The sequence below is a fragment of the Gadus macrocephalus genome, chromosome 1, assembly GCF_031168955.1.
Source record: "Gadus macrocephalus chromosome 1, ASM3116895v1".
Classification (NCBI taxonomy): Eukaryota; Metazoa; Chordata; class Actinopteri; order Gadiformes; family Gadidae; genus Gadus; species Gadus macrocephalus.
This window is the reverse complement of record NC_082382.1, coordinates 20,698,166-20,715,002: the sequence shown is the minus strand read 5'-3', so window position 1 is coordinate 20,715,002 and position 16,837 is coordinate 20,698,166. Positions and strand designations below refer to the sequence as shown.

The following is a 16,837-nucleotide window of genomic DNA, read 5'->3' as shown; positions in this document are numbered from 1 at the left end:
GACCTGACCCATCGCGAGAGCAGTAACATTCAGGACATTGTGGTGCATGCATCACATTCTTGTCAGGTCAAAGAACGAGATCCATCAAAAATCACCTGAACCTATCTCTCATACATCTGGGTGATTACTTGTGAGCTCTCTAATGGACACCTTTTGAAATGGCCTGAAAATGCACAATCAGATCACATCTGGTGAATGAAGGACACACACGAGCGAGACCCAGCCAGTCAGACTGGACCGAGTCAAAGTAAGTGCTGATGAAGGCGTGCTCCGGTACGTCTGCCCTCTCATAGATGGCAACTCGCCGACGGAGCAAAGGCTCGCATCCACGACACACATTAATAAAGGATTATAAGCGGAGCGAGACACTGACGTCTCGGGGGAACACAGAGCAGAGTTGAGCAAGAGGCGGCATGCTAAAATAAAAACGTCATTTGTTTGTAACGGTGGCGGTGGTCGGTTCCCTAACTATAGTATTGCATGTTCTTTGGTGTTTGCGGCGTGTGCACATATGTTCCTGTTCTCTTATTGGGGGGGGGGGGGGGGGGTTTTGGGCATCATAAAACTTTACAACATAAGTCTTTAAATACGGGACTGCATGAAAGGGTGGTCCCCCACCACCACCCCGGCCCCGGTATCGTGTGATTCAGTGTTGAACTACACACAGTGAACGTCATTGAGCTGCCCCAACGCAGTGATGGATGGATGGATTGGAAAGTGGCATGCGTTGATTATTGGCTTCAACGTTAGGGTCTTCTGGGACCTGTGGCCGTTCACTAGGGTCACCGTTACAAGGGACAACAACCAGGCCATCGAAAGGCCTCAACCGCTTCAGGATCACAGCTCTTGGCCGCACTGCTTCTAAAAAAATTTGCAACAACTTTCTGAGGAGATGAGGCGATAACAAACAAAAGGCCGTTTGATATGTACTTGGCAGTGGACTCGTTGACTTATATTTAGGATTAAGTGCTGCATGGATCCTTTTTAAACAAGATTACAAAAGGGCTGATCATTTGGTTGAACCAACCCAAACCCTGATATTGTAGTCACCTTTCTGACGATATAAAAGTTATTTTTAAAAACCACATTGATAATAATGGCCCATCAGGTCCAAAAGATGGTTCCACTTAACGAAATATAAATATGGCACATACGCTATAACTACCACGATGCAACAGCCCTCCTACACGGGCAAACAAAAGATTTCCGTTCGGAGTGGAGGATGTACGGGCTCCACAACTAACTGTCCCCTGGGTGGCTGAGCTGCATGTCTCCGTCGCTTAGCTGCTCTTCCTCCTCCTCCTCCTCCTCCTCCTCCTCCTCCTCCTCGCTGTCAACCCGGGCGAAGTAGTGCCGCCGGCGCCGCTGCTGGTTCTCCCCCCGCGGGGCCCGGAGCGAGGCCCCAGTTCCTGACGCCGCTGTCGGAAGCCCGTCCTGCAAAACCCAACAGTAGCAGATACAAGCGTCACCAATACAACTGTAAAAATACTGTATCTCAACCGTCATACAGCCTGTATCTCAACCGTCATACAGCCTGTATCTCAACCGTCATACAGCCTGTATCTCAACCGTCATACAGCCTGTATCTCAACCGTCATACAGCCTGTATCTCAACCGTCATACAGCCTGTATCTCAACCGTCATACAGCCTGTATCTCAACCGTCATACAGCCTGTATCTCAACCGTCACAAAGACTGGATCTTAACCGTCACAAAGACTGGATCTTAACCGTCACAAAGACTGGATCTTAACCGTCACCAAGACTGGATCTTAACCGTCACCAAGACTGGATCTTAACCGTCACCAAGACTGGATCTTAACCGTCACCAAGACTGGATCTTAACCGTCACCAAGACTGGATCTTAACCGTCACCAAGACTGGATCTTAACCGTCACCAAGACTGGATCTTAACCGTCACCAAGACTGGATCTTAACCGTCACCAAGACTGGATCTTAACCGTCACCAAGACTGGATCTTAACCGTCACCAAGACTGGATCTTAACCGTCACCAAGACTGGATCTTAACCGTCACCAAGACTGGATCTTAACCGTCACCAAGACTGGATCTTAACCGTCACCAAGACTGGATCTTAACCGTCACCAAGACTGGATCTTAACCGTCACCAAGACTGGATCTTAACCGTCTCCAAGACTGGATCTTAACTGTCACCAAGACTGGATCTTGACAGACAAATCCAACTGTCCTGAATACAAACGTCACAAAGAATAGACCCGAGTGCTCTTTCAGAGGGCCTGTATTATTCTACAGGTTGGAAAGAGTGTCGCAATAAAAGAGTGATAATACTAGTGTGATAAGACGCAGTTGTGCGACACATCCCTGATTGTAAAGGTTCCACTGAAAACTGGTTGAAACTGGTTGTTAGTTGGCTCGCTAGAAAGCAACGGGGTCCCAAGAATCCTGAACGGAACCAGTTTCAAAACCAGGGCTTGTTTGATGAAAAATGGCCATCAGTCTCACCTGCATGGCCTCCAGGTTCCCAAAGAACTGTTCAACGGGGAGAATCTGGTTGCTGTCGTCATCGGGGAAGAGGCTCCCAGCGCCGCCACCGCCAGCCCCGCCTACGTCATCCTCCCCGCCACCCATCTCCTGGTCCTCTCCGCTCTCCAGGAGACAGCTCGCCCTGCAGCCGCCGCTCCCCCTCCTCCTCTCCTCGTTCTCCTTGCCCTCCGGCTCCTCCTGAGGCAGGGGTGAGGCGGTGCAGCGTGTTCTGTTGGGGGCCCGCTGGCACTCACAGCTGATGAGGGACAGTTTGTCCGACAGAGGGATCCCCGGGATATGGCTGCAGGAAGTCGGGTCAGTCTTGTCAGACTTGTGTCGTTTCCGGTTTGTGATCTCCCTTCGTCTCCCGGTGGAGGCCTGTGGTTTGAGGATAAGGTAAGGGGCAGGATAGTCTAACAGTGGATAGGGTTTATTACTCCCAGTTGAAATTCATGGTTTAAATCCTCAGGTCCGCCTTTAATCTGTAGGCCTCCTAGATGCCAGGTTGCCCTGTTCATTAATGACGTGTTGTGAAAAAGATAATTCACGATAGTCGCTCTGGACAATTTAAAAAACATTTTTTAATGAAAAGAGATGATAAATAAAACAAAACTATCAAGAAAAATAAAAAGGGCGGCGTCTCTGTAAATGTGACATTTAAAATATCGACACAACACTAACCTTACTGGATGCTTTGACATCCGAACTGCAAGTCTTCATTCTGCGTTTCATGTTTCCCAAGCCAGACCTCTGAAAGTGAAGACATTTAGTTTCGTTTTGTTATACCGCAGCACTATCTCGGTTCTAAATAATCTCAGGTATGGACATAACTTTGGTGTGTTGTCATACTTGAGCCTCTGTCTACACACGCACATCATGTGAAGCTAAAGTGGGGAGCTAGCGTCGCCGTAGCTCTGAGGGATCAGACAGACACATACACACACGGCTGGTGAAAAGACTGTGCATCCCTCCCTCGTGTCCACACATTGTTACTCACACGACTTGTATATAAATATAACCTGTGTGGTCTGTGGTGTGTCACTTTCATGTGAGCACTTTATCAAATAAAAAACATTTCTCACATTTCCCCAAGACGCGTTGGACACCGGTGGACAAAAGAAGATCAAACTTTGGTTTCACGATCATTTAAACGGCTCAACGTGGAGATCAAAACCCAGCGGTCGTGAATGGCCCCATTTCGCTAACCGGTTGTAGTTAACATAGCTAATTTAGCGTTTAACCTGATTCTCCTCAATTAGCTAGTGGCCATTAATGGTGTTACTTACACTGACTGACTCACACAAACACACACACAAACACGCATCTCACATGTCTCATATTCCGAATCCGCGAAGCCTCGACGTTTCCCTCCGGGGTTCCTCCACCGGGGCGCGATAAACTGCTGCTCGTCGTAAAACAAACGAATTATTCATAATCCTCGTCCGTGAGAGCTACATGTTTCCAAGAGCAGGCGACACACGGAGAATCGATGGGGCCCGGGGAGAAGCGTCGAGCCCTTGATTCCTTAGAATTTCCTAGTGGAAGTGGAGAGCAGCCGAGGACAGTTCAACCGTAGGTCGACGAAGCGTCGCGGAGGTGGGGCGCCGCGTATGTAGCCGGATCATTGGTTGCAGGTGCTGCCTATGGACTGTACTGTACATATATATTTAATACACAATTTACCACAGCAAATATTAGGTAGGTAGAAAAGAATCGTACTACAGGGGTAAAGTTCACGCTGCGTTTGTCTGAGATCAGATTAATTATCGTGAGTTTAAAGGCGCGAGAAAATTTGCGTTGTTATGAACAAAACTCACGGGTCAACTATTAGGTTCAAAGAGCGACATGGAGTAGATCTCATTGAATTGCTTTAGTTGCCATTACACTGTTACAATGTCATGACACATCATTCTTGAATAGGTCCATGTGACACATACGTCGTGAGTCCGCGACCCCTAGGTGGTCGACTGAGGTACTGCAGGGGGTCCGCCATTTTCATGTCAATTGTATGCAATGCAAGTACATCCTAAAGTACGCACGAGGGCGCTATTAGCTCAGCCATGTTCACTCGAATTGACCTTCAAAGATGTTCCGAACTCCCGTAGAATTTAACCTGATGATATCGTCTTAATCAGATAGTCAACTCCCTCTTTCCTCTTTTTACAAAATAAATCTCTGGGTAATTGATTCATTAGCTGGTTGGTGTTGTGTGCACTGGTTTAGGTTGTCTACATTGGTTTGGGTTGTATCTAAATTGTATTTAATTCAACTCCATTGTCATTGACACAACAGGGTAACTTGGGAAGGTATGTTGTTTACCTTATTCCTCCACATCTAGGTTATGTGTCACGGTTGGATAAGTCAGAGAGGCAGAGGGCGCCCCTTTACTCCTTGCTGATGTACGTTTTTTGTCACTATTTGTTCTCCAGAACTCCTGTTGTAAAGGGTAGGCTACTTATTGTTGGTACACTTCAGATGGAGGTGCAATGAAAGGCTGATCAATTGTTAAAATGAACAATTGCAAACTAACAGTTAACTGTGGATTCTTTCTGTGATAAATGCTCTCTACTCTGCATCAAATAGGTTTGTATTTAAACATTTGCATTTGTCTGCTCTCTAACCAGGGGCCCTTAAATATGCATTCATATTTTTATTGTATTGCTCGTTGGCCTAAACATTATTGACCGATGATCACATTGAGCCCATATTGAAGAAGAAGGAAAAGGGAGGAGCAGTTCTCCCTTCCCATCAGCCCAGGCTCATTGTGCTGGTCAAAACAGTCTTTTAATCAAATAAGTTTTTTGTAGATAAGTAAGATTAATACACAGCAAATACAGTCGGTAACTCTTGTGGCAGCTCTGCTTTCCTAATAAATCATAATTTCAAAGATGTCAAGCAGTCCCTTTTCCATTCCGCACAGGACAAACATGAAGAGGGTCTGCAGACTATACTATGTTGTAGGTAAGGCAAGGCAACTTTATTTATATTGCACTTTTCATACACAAGGCAGACTCAAAGTGATTAAATAATAGATAAGTAAAAGAAAACATATGCAAAGAAATGAGTAAAATAGATCAGCATTTTAAAAAGTGCAATGTATTTAAGATCAGATCAACAGTCTCTCTGGTACCCACGTCGGGACTCCAACCCGACCTAAAGGAACTTGGTCCTTTCTCTGGGACTCCAACCCGAATTCTAGTCAATTTCTTTTCTAGGACTCTAACCCAGATTCTAGGACTCTAACCCAGACACACGTCAGGACTCTAACCACAAACCAAAGGCCTTATTCTGGGACTCCAACCCAGACAGACGTCGGGACTCTAACCCAGACAGAACTCAGGCCTTTCTCTGGGACTCCAACCCGACCTAAAGGAACTTGGTCCTTTCTCTGGGACTCCAACCCAGAGAAAAGACTCTAACCCAGACAAAACTTGGGTCTCAAACCCTTGTCCTTTCTCTCTGGTATCAGAACATGTATCTTTCTGGTAAAAATAGAAAATAAAGGGAAAGTTAAAAAGGCATTTTAGTAATAAAATAAAAAATAAAGGCAAAGTTAAAAAAGCTTTTTAGACAGTGCAATGTATTTAAGATTTATCAGAAAGCTAAAGCAAGCATAAAAGTCTTCAGTCTTGTTTTAAAGGTGCTCAGATTTGGGGCAAGTCTTAAATCCTCAGGGAGTTTATTACAGCTATTTGTTGCATAGTAACTAAATCCTGCTTTCCCATGTTTCGTGTTTACTCTGGGTTAATTAACAGATTGGTCTCAGAAGATCTTAGTGGACCAGAAGGCTCATATAGTGGAAGCATATCAGTTAAATATTTTGGGCCTAAACCATGTAGGGATTTATAGGTTAGCAACATGATTGTAAAATCAATTCTCTGACCTACAGGAAGCCAATGTAACTATTTAAGAATTGGTGTAATATGATCAAATGTTTTGGTCTTTGTTAGAACTCTAGCAGCAGCATTCTGAACAAGCTAAAGCTTCCTTAGAGTTTGTTTTGGGAGACCTGTAAGGAGACCATTGCAGTAATCAAGCTTACTAGTGATAAAGGCATGTACAAGTTTTTGTGAGTCTTCGGTGGACATGAGCCCTCTAAGTCTTGCTACATTTTTAAGGTGATAATATGCAGATTTTGTAACTGATTTGATGTGACTTTCGAAATGTAAATCGGAATCCATGATAACCCCTAGATTTCTGCCTTTGATTGAGGTTTTCAGGGACAGGGAGTGAAGGTGTTGGGTTACTTTAAGCCTTTCCGTTTTAGCACCAAATACAATTATCTCTGTTTTGTCCTCATTTAGTTGAAGGAAATTTCGGCACATCGAGTCTTTCACTAGCTCAATGCACTGGCACAGCTAGGGTGACCAGATCCCAATTCACCAGAAGTGGGACAAAGACTACGTTTGTGCGGGACACTTCGGGTTTTAGCAGGAATGTATGCATGGACTGGGAAGCGTCCTTTTGAGCAAGCCGTTGTTTGCGACATCTCACATTTTCTGTGTCTCTTTACGTCGAATTCACCTCCATGTGAAATGGAAAATTTACTTATGCAAACGTCACATAACACTTTACAAGACTCCCCTTGCATTGGTTTCAGCCATGGATAGATGGTTTCCCTGTCTTTGTTGTAGCTGCATTTCCTTTTAGTCATACGGGTCGCGCTCTCCTCCATATCTCCTGCCGTTCTGACCTGATTGTTTCTTGTTGGTGCGCGTGCCCTTAACCGGCGTGTTTGATTGACATGATCAAACAGCCCGCCCCTCCCCCTGATGACAGCCCTCACTGCTGTCTCCGCACACAGCTATTTGATAAATGCCAGATTATAAAACACGCATTTCCAAAAAAAGAAAAATCTGACTGTCAATAACAATGCGGGACAACGTCTTAATTTGCGGGACGTGTACAAAGTCATGGAAATGCGGGACTTTCCCACACAAAGCGGGACATCTGGTCACCCAAGGCACATCAGGGGCCGTATTCACAAAGGATCTTAGGGCTAAAAGTAGGTCCTAACTGGCGAATTTAGGAGTAACTCCTAAAAATAATGGGCGTGTCACTCCTAAATTTAGGACTCCTAACTTTTTTCACTAAGAGCAATTCACAAAGTATTTTAGGACTAAAAGTAGCACCTAAGTCTAGGAGAGTTTAAAAGTCCTCAAGAGGACTCCTAACTCAGTAAGACCTATTCACAAAGAATCTTAAAATGCCTGCGAGACGAAATGTTAGGGTATTCAACTTATTGTGGAGTTAATGCGCGATGCAATAACATCCCCGACTAACAGGAATAATCCGATTAGTCCCGAAATAAAATGTTATAAAAATTATAAATTATAAAAAAATATATATAACTTATAAAAAATAAAAATAATTGCGCCATCAAAAGACGAGGACGTGTTCGTCAATAGGAAGAAAGTGCATTCCATCAACACGCAGGTTGTTTTTGATGCAAATTTTAACATAGCCTACTGGATGTTGTTGCAAAGTGGCCAGGATCTTCAGCTACCCATGATTCGCGCATTTTAATGGTGAGCGGTCTGAGGCAGCTTTTTGAGATGTACCAGTTGGGTGTCACTTGCTGGGTGACAGTGACTATCCATGCAAGACGTGGCTCTAGACACCCTACCTTAATCCACAACCGGGAGCACAGTTAAAGTGTAACATGTAAGTGATTACGCAGATTACGCTTAGTCCTATGCGTAAAACACATCGTATTGGCTCTTTGCGAGCACACAAACATACACGAAATGTTGTGGAGAGAGGAATTGGGCAGATGAAACGTCGGTTTCATGTCCTCCACGGCGAAATACGCCTCACCCCAGAGAGGGCAAGCACAGTAATCACTGTATGTGCCATTCTACACAACCTTTGCAAGCGGAGGAACATTCCACAGCCAGACGATGATGATGATGATGGCGATCAACATTACAAGGAATTTGGCCGTGTGGAACCGAGTGGACAGGCATTTAGGGATCACTTTGAAAACACCTTTTAGGTAAACACCTTGGCACAACTCAGTCAACACTTGGGTAGTTCGTAACATTTATTTTCTTTTAGATTTTACGTATTTTTATTGTTTGCTTTCTCTCTCTCTTGAACGTGCAGGCTACAACGTCATTATCGTGGTCTGCACAAAATTGTCATCATGCGTGTATTCTGCTAACTGCACTATAACTACTAAATAGGAATTAATTTCTAGCCTAGGCTATTTCCTTGTTTTTCGGTGATTCAGTGGGCTCGTCTGAACAACCAATCACCGAACTGACCGCTTCTAAACTCGTGCACGAGAATTGACGTAATCCATAGCAACGGCGCGTCACTCTTAGTTCACTCTTTGTGATTTATCCTTAGTAAGAGTAGGTCTCAGCGGCTTTGTGAATAACTTTTATGAAAAAACTCCTACGTAAAATGTTTTAGCGCGAGTTAGGAGCACTCCTAGCGGTAAGATAAAATGCTTTGTGAATACGGCCCCTGATCTATGGGCCGATGGTCATTTGGTGATAGCGATACATAGATTTGCGTGTCATCAGCATAGCAATGAGGGTCGATATTGTTATTTTGCATGGTTTGCCCTATTGGGAGCATGTAGATGTTGAATAAAGAGGGTCTTAAGATCGAACCTTGTGGGACTCCACATATCACGTTGGTTGATTCTGATACAAAGTCGCCAATGGAAACAAAGTAGTTCCTATTTTGTAGGTAGGACCTGAACCAATTTAAGACTGTGCCTCAAAGTATGGTCTACAGTGTTGAATGCAGCACTGACCACAGGTCTAGTAGCATTAGTATTGAGGTTTTGCCAGAGTCTGTGTTAAGACGGATGTCGTTTGCAACTTTAATAAGGGCAGTCTCAGTGCTGTGCAGGGGTCGAAATCCTGATTGGAAGATGTCATAGCAACCAGTTGATGCCAGGAAGTGATTAAGTTGCTGGAGGACAACTTTCTCGATTTTACTTATGAACTGTAGATTTCATAATGGTCTGCAGTTGTTAATAATAGAGGCATCTAGGCTCCGCTTTTTTAAAAGGGGTTTAATAACTGCAGTTTTCAAGGCTTTTGGGAAATTGCCTGACTGGAGAGAGTTGTTAACTATCTGCAATATGCCTATTGCTATGTCAAAAACATTCTTAAAGAGGTTGGAGAGTGGTAGGTTAGTGGTAAGTATCAAGGCAACAGATGGATGGCTTTAGTTGCGTCACAGTTTCCACAAGTTTTAGAGTCTATAACATTAAAGCATGCCATCCCTGCCACATTACTTTTCCCTGAACAGAGTGGTAGTCCAATGTTTTGTTTGAAGTGGTGATATTGATGCTGCGTCTGATGCCTTCAATTTTATCAGTATAAAAAGCTGCAAACTCATTGCATTTCTGAGTGGAATGGAGATCAGGTGGAATTTCTGTTGGGGGGTTGGTCATTCTGTCAACAGCTGCAAATAGGGTTTTGCATTATTAGTATTGGTTTGAATGATATTGGAGAAAAATGTTTCTCTAGCACTTTTTAAGTTTAAATTGTAGGCACAGAGGCTCTCTTTATAGAAATCATGGTGAATATTTTTGACGCCAGATGCGCTCAACCTTCCTGCATTCTTTTTTCTGTGCTGTTACAGAAACAGCTTTTCTCCAGGGTGCCTTTTGCTTTCCAGAAATCGTTTTAACCTTATAAGGTGCAATGACATCTATGACTTTCAAAATATTCAAATTCAACTTTTCTACAAGATCATCAGCAGAACACCAGTTGAGAGGTGGTAGCAAGGAGATGGCTTTTTAAAAAAGTACATTAGAATCTTCATTGATGTACCGTTTTTTGACAGTATTTGATTTTGTCTGTTTGTCAGGAATAAAAGATCTATTAAAGAAAACACAAAAGTGGTCAGACAAGGAAGGATCAGTCACAGAGAGATCAGAAACATTGAGGCCCTTTGTGATAACCAGGTCTAGAGTGTGCCCCTTACAATGAGTAGCCTCTTTCACATGTTGAGACAGTTCAAATGTGTCCAAAATGGTAAAAAGTTTTTTTGCACACTTTGTCATTCAAATCATCAGTATGAAAATTGAAAAATGTGCAGAGTATGTGGGTGGCCTCTACATAATTAATAGGAGAACTCTGGGAGAGCATTTCAATACAGGACAAAGGTATTCAAATGATGGAAAATCACCAAATAACATATGTTTCCCCTGAAATACATTTTAAAATATAGCAGCAACCCCTCCACCCCCCTTTTTCCAGATCTACATGCATCAAAAAAGTTATAGTTGGGAGGAGCTGTCTCTATCAGAACAGTTGCACTGTTATTTTGTTCCAGTTAAAAACGTAAAATCCAGTTTAGAAGTGGTAATAAAATCATTAACTAAAAATGATTTCTAATTAATAGACCTAACATTAAGTAGACCCATCCTGATGGTGTTGTTGATAGGCTTTAAGGTTGTTTTTGGTTTGGAAGCAATAGGTATGAGATTTGTGAGGTCAGCAGTGTGTCTTAGTTTCCCTTTGTTTACTCTCTTAGTGTTTACAGCAGGAATGCAAAAGTTGCCATGTTTTGACGTATGCAACCTTGGGTTCAGCAGATTATGCGAAACTTCCTTTATACTGTGTCTACGGCTGAACCCTTTTTTGTCTCAGTAATACTCAGGACTTCTATCAGTACAAGGAGGGGGGGGGGCTGGGGCTCCCTCCGCTTTGGTGTTATCAGCCTGTGGCCATGACGTGGCGATGCTATCATTGACACAGATGCAAGTTTGATGCCAACATATTCCAGTATCTTTAATTCAGCTGGAAAATCGCAAAGGGAGGAGACAGTGGAGCTGGAGTTGTTGTTGTGGCTATGGAAGAGATGAGGGTGGCGTCGGGCAGCACATCTGGGAAGTAGCATGTGTTGACCTTCTTACCGGTTATATCCTTGATGGTTGAGTCTCCTATAATCAGAGTGGCTGATTCATCTGCTTTCTGTGAGATGGGCCCTTGTTGGCTTGAGGTGGCGGTGGCAGACGCATGCGCAGCTCGTCTCTGTGGCGACTGGTTCATGTTCCATCTCTGTCCAAACCGTCCGTCCGGACGCATCTCGGGGCTCAGGGGTGCACGGGTGGCCGACGCATGCACAGCCCGCCTCTCTGCTTAGGGAAGGATACAGTGTAGCTTTGATCATCTTGTGTATTTGTCTGAGTTAGCTCAGCAAACTCACCCATCGGCACTGTATCCTGGAGGAGTCCTTTGCATTTTTCTAATGCTGCTAGTCTCATTTGAAATAAAGCCACTGTCTGTCGCAGTTTGGGGCAGTCTGTGCATTTCCCAGTCTCTGAGATATCCGAGTACAGAGGCATGTCGGCGATAGGAAAGACCAAGGCAATTGCTGCAGTCTGATCCGGGAGTCCTAAAAAGTGCCAAAATGTATTGTTGAATCGAGAGGACGAGGGAAACTAACTATATATTGTTAAGTATCATGATCATGAAATAAAATAAAATAAAGTAGATCTGAACGATGAATTAAGTAGTTTTTTCCTATGGCTATAACCTGCAGAAAGACTTTAGCTCTACATCTCAGTACTTTGAACTGCAATATTTGTCTTTCCATTTGTGTTGCAAAAACAACACAACGGTTGTTTGCATTGACACACGCTCACACGCACGCACAGACACAAATGCAGGGTATTAAAGCCTGTCTGGTCGCTAGGATCCACATCTGCAGATCACAGGAGCTCAGGTACGTACCTTGATACATCATGTAAAATAATCCATCTCATATCTCCTGACAGTGTGTGTGTGTGTGTGTGTGTGTGTGTGTGTAGGTCCGTCAACATGAAGCTGATACTCTCCCTGTTCGTTGCGGCCGTCTTGCTCTCTGATGTCGAAGCAGGTCATGTCGTTCCCACGTCCCCTTCTGTCTCCCCTTCATTTGATTTAAATTCTTTCCGTCTTAAACCATGTGGGTTTAGTAAAACATATTTTCAACCTCACTTTGCACTACAGCACTCACCACATGTTCTGCAGGAAATGCGTTTTCTAGTTAATCCATGTGGGTGAATCAATGGCGGAGCAACATTCACAGTGATGAGGTTAGACAAGGTGTTGACCGGCTGCTCCTCGCTGATCTGCAGGCCGCTCGCTGGTGTTTCCTGAGGAGACCGCCAACAGCTTCGTAGAGCTGTTTCCCGCCAAGGAGCTCAGCCTGAACGCCTTCACGCTCTGCCTGAGGTTCGCCACGGAGCTCAAAGGGAAGCGTGAGGTCATCCTCTTCGCCTACCGCACGCAGGACTTCGACGAACTCAACGTGTGGCGCGAGAAGGACGGCAGGTGAGCTGCTGGATTCCAAATGTTCCCTGAAAAGATATGTTGTCCATGAAATCATTCCGGAACGAATGCCCTTTATTCATGTGGAATTCATTTAAAAATCATTCAAAGAACACAAGTCGAAACGTAGAATCATTTTAATAAAACGTATGTAGGGAAAACATAGATTTGAGATGCATGAAATGGTTAATTACTACAAAACAAAGAAGTTCTTCATGACATCCTCAGAACATGGATTCTGACTGCCTCTCTTCTATCGTTTAATTCAGTGAGGACGTAATTGGCCGTGTTCAAATCTAATAAAAAAAATAATTTTAAGCAAATCGGGCAAAAATTTAATGCTAACTGGCACCTTTCCATCAACTGATCGGCAGCGAATAAGCGAGGCTAAGAAAAGCCTATAAGTGGTTGTCATGGTTTTCCCATGGATGAGATGAGAGGAATACTTTGGCCTCCTCATGGTTCCACACGTACCTGTTGATGCTACCAGCTTAATTTTCAAACGGTAGGAGAAAATCTGGGAAGGCACCAGCATTGGAAAAGCCTAATAACAACTCAGAAGGGTTGCGTACGCGTGACTGAACATGAAAAGGTTTACGACTGAAACCCGAGCAGCGGTCTGGGGTTCATAGAAGCAAAAAATCACCTTTGAGTTCCAGTGAACTAACCCACATGATTTTCTGAGCCGATACTCGTCCACATCTGTGTATTGTGTTCATGGCGTGTGTTTGTTGGTTTTTAAGGCTGTCCCTCTACCTGAGCGGACCGGGGGCTCTCTTTGAGGTTCCGGAGCTTGGACCGCTGGCGAACCACGTGTGTTTGACCTGGGAGTCACTGACGGGGCGAACCACGATGTACGTCAACGGCCGGAGTTCTGCGACCCAGATCTTCCAGAGGGGCCACAGGGTGCGGCCGGGGGGAAAGATTATCCTGGGCCAGGACCCCGACAACTTCCTTGGGGCCTTCCAGGCCGAGCAGAGTTTTGTGGGAGAGATCTTCGGGGTGAACATGTGGGACTACGTTCTGCCTTCAGTCGCAATTCAGCTGCTGTCCACTGGGGAAGATTTCTCTGATGCCAACGTCCTTGACTGGGCCACGGTGACTCTTATGCCCACTGGGAGCGCTGTTGAGTTCAAGTAAGGCTCCCTAGATACAAACCCCAGCCCTCAAACACTAGACTAATAAAGCCACCGTGCATCATGACGTTGTGTGTCTGGAGTTTGTTTGAGTCGCCGCAGGCCTCTGCTGATATATAGCTACACTAGCTTCAATAGCTATACTAGCTTCTCTAGCTGTACCAGCTTCACTTTACTAGCTTTACCAGCTACACTAGCTTCACTATCTTCTTAAGTGTACTAGCTTCACTAGCTATCGTAGCATCAATAACTATCCTAGCTATCCTAGATTCACAAGCTATCCTAGCTATCCTGGCTTTACTAGCTATCATAGCATCCATAACTATCCTAGCCATCCTAGCTTCACTAGCTATGCTTACTATCCTAGCTTCACTAGCTATGCTTACTATCCTTGCTTCGCTAGCTATCCTTTTATGTCCATGAAGCTCCAGTGACCTTAGAGCCTTAACGCAATCAATATGGGGGGGGGGGGCATAATCAGTATAATCAATTATTGATCAGGTCCAGCTATTGATCAGGTCTTGTGATGTCATATTTAGTTATTGATCCGTTGGCCAAGTCCGACCTAAGTGATTCTCACTGTTGGCGCGACCTGATTGAAGTACTTGTTGTAGTTTTCACGCTAGAGGTCAGCAATACTCACCGTCGCACAATGACGTTGGTTTAGGAAAAGTGGAGTTGAATTAATTTTAAACAGTGTTATCTGTTCCTATGTTTAAAAGGAAGCACCTTTTCATCTCGCCTTGACTCAATGACGTTTTCAAAAAGGTTAAGGAATGGTTAAAGGCATAAAGGTTAGGAGATTTGACTTTCCGAATTGGGCCCAGGTCTGGTTCACAGGGATGTAAGAGAATGCTCATAAAAAAATAGCTTGTGTGGAAGGATGAAAAAAACAACTCTTGAAATAGTTACATTTCGTGCGATACATTCTATATTTTTTGCTTCTGTGAATCAGATAGGCCTACTCTGATTCAAATCAGCGGTCCTGACCACCGTTGATCCTGAGCCTGCAGATATGTGATGCCTCACCTAACAGCCTCAACCTCCTCACATAAAAGACATGTCAAAGAAAGACAACTCACAAACGAGAGTTACGAATGTAACTACGTCTCTATGAATCCTTGATGACTTAAAGCACTGGATAACTCCACCTTAAGTGCCCGTACCGGGCACAGCATCTCAGATCTCACTCTCCTCAGATGGGGAGTCAAAGCGAGCAAGCTGGATAGGTTGGTTAAAATGGGTGCATGAAAGCAACTTGGGCAGGAACGCCACATTTGGCCATAAGACCACACCTGAGCCATCAGGGTTCCACCGCAGGCATGTATCTGCCACAGATAGGGCATGCAACTCCCCGACCCGCTTCGCAGTGGTAATGGCGAGCAGAAAGGCCACCTTCATGGACAGCCACTTTAACCCTATCTGGGTCAGAGGCTCAAAGGAGGTGATGACATGGCCTCCAGCACCAGGGGCAGGTCCCAAGCTGGAGTCCTCAGACTCCTAGGGGGACGCAGCATCAGGGCGCCTCTATGGAAGAGGGACACCAACCTATGGCACCCCACTGTGGCTCCGTCAACCATCTCATGCCGGGAAGAAATAGCAGCCACAGAGACTCTCAAAGTGGAATGAGAGCGACCACTATCCAGGAGGGACTGCAGAAACTCCAGAACGGTGGCCACGGAGCAACGTACTGAGTCTATTGCCTTACCACTGCACCAGTCAAAGAACAACTTCCATCTGTTGTCATACTGTACCCTGGTAGATGGTGCCCTGGCACTCAGAATGGTATTCCTGACGGTCGCAGTGCAAACCCTCAGCAGTGGGTCGGGCCCTGCAGCGGCCAAGCCCAGAGCTGGAGGCGACAGGGATCTGGATGCCAAATCTGACCCCCCAGCTGCGAAAGGAGGTCCTTCCTGTAGGGGAGGCAGAAACACCCTCTGGAGTTCGGGAAGAATCCGGGGCAGAGGTGGGAAGAAATACAGAGGACTCTGTGGCCAGTCATGAGCTAAGGCATCATGTCCGAGGGGGGCGGTCACCTCAGTCCAGGCAGAGCCGGCGCTGGCCGTTTCGGCGCCCTAGGCGACTCCAAATCAACTTGCGCCCTGGACAGGTCTTCCGAGCGGGGGGGGGCTTCAGTTGCGATAGAAAATCTGCGACCTGATTCCGTTCCCCTGGTATGAAGACTGCCCGCACGCTGGCCAGGCGGATATATGGTCAACAAGGTCAACAGGTTCCGAGATACCCGGAGTAACCGTGAAGACCGGGTTACCCCTTGGTGGTTGATCTGGGCAACAGCGGATCTGTTGTCTGATCGAACCAGCACATGCTTGCCTCTCAATTGAGGCAGAGTGCTAGTTGTACCGCTCTGAGCTCTAGCACGTTGATGTGTACGTGGTTCTGGGCTGGCCACTGCCCCTGACCTTCCGGTGCCTTTGCCACTTGGGGTCCAAGTGGAGGCTGTTTAGCCACATCTGCAATGGGCACAGAGACAGCAAGCCGAGAGGCACCACACCTGAGGCAGCTGTCAGTTTGCCCAAGAGCTGAAGGACATTAATGAATGGCACCATCCAAGAGGGTAAGGCTCTGTAAGTTACACGCCGAGGTGACAGATAGGCCTTCATAGCGTCCGAGTCCAGGACCATCCCCAGGTATGTGACCTTGGGATGGGTCCAGGCGACTCTTCAAGAAATGTACCGCCAGGCCCAGTCGGGCCACGTGCAAAAGTAGCCGAGCCGTATCCCGGGCCACTTGAGACTGGGACGGTGCACAGTTCAGCCAGTCGTCCAAATACGGCAGGACCTTCATGCCCTGCTTCTGCAGGGGTGCGAGAGCTGTCACCCTGGTGAATACCCTTGGGGAGAGGAGGCCTGGACTCTCCTCATGGATAACCGGCCAGAACCCCATCACCATTTTAA

The 16,837-nt window shown here is 45.6% G+C and overlaps 2 protein-coding genes across 6 annotated transcripts; one reads left to right on the top strand and one right to left on the bottom strand.

Moving 5' to 3' along the window:
- Positions 1 to 89: 89 nt before the first annotated feature.
- Positions 90 to 11,996, bottom strand: c1h1orf174 (chromosome 1 C1orf174 homolog). Of its 5 annotated transcripts, none has more exons than XM_060052560.1 (5): positions 11,681 to 11,996; positions 11,442 to 11,609; positions 3,185 to 3,256; positions 2,483 to 2,881; positions 90 to 1,434 (listed from the first exon to the last, which is right to left on the bottom strand). In XM_060052560.1, exons 2-5 carry the CDS (start codon positions 11,490 to 11,492, stop codon positions 1,240 to 1,242), a joined length of 717 nt encoding a protein of 238 aa, XP_059908543.1. In that variant the 5' UTR covers positions 11,493 to 11,609; positions 11,681 to 11,996; the 3' UTR covers positions 90 to 1,239. The 5 variants fall into 5 exon arrangements, with proteins under 5 accessions (XP_059908543.1, XP_059908553.1, XP_059908576.1 ...); XM_060052570.1 differs by having other exon boundaries at positions 11,442 to 11,532; XM_060052593.1 differs by lacking the exons at positions 11,442 to 11,609; positions 11,681 to 11,996 and adding exons at positions 3,353 to 3,417; positions 3,833 to 4,299 and having other exon boundaries at positions 3,185 to 3,253.
- A 124-nt stretch (positions 11,997 to 12,120) lies between these two features.
- On the top strand, positions 12,121 to 13,989 carry LOC132458069 (C-reactive protein-like). The gene is made up of 4 exons (XM_060052550.1): positions 12,121 to 12,199; positions 12,285 to 12,352; positions 12,594 to 12,789; positions 13,530 to 13,989. The coding sequence occupies exons 1-4, from the start codon at positions 12,138 to 12,140 to the stop codon at positions 13,924 to 13,926; spliced, it is 723 nt and encodes a 240-aa protein (XP_059908533.1). The 5' UTR covers positions 12,121 to 12,137; the 3' UTR covers positions 13,927 to 13,989.
- The last annotated feature ends 2,848 nt before the right edge of the window (positions 13,990 to 16,837 follow it).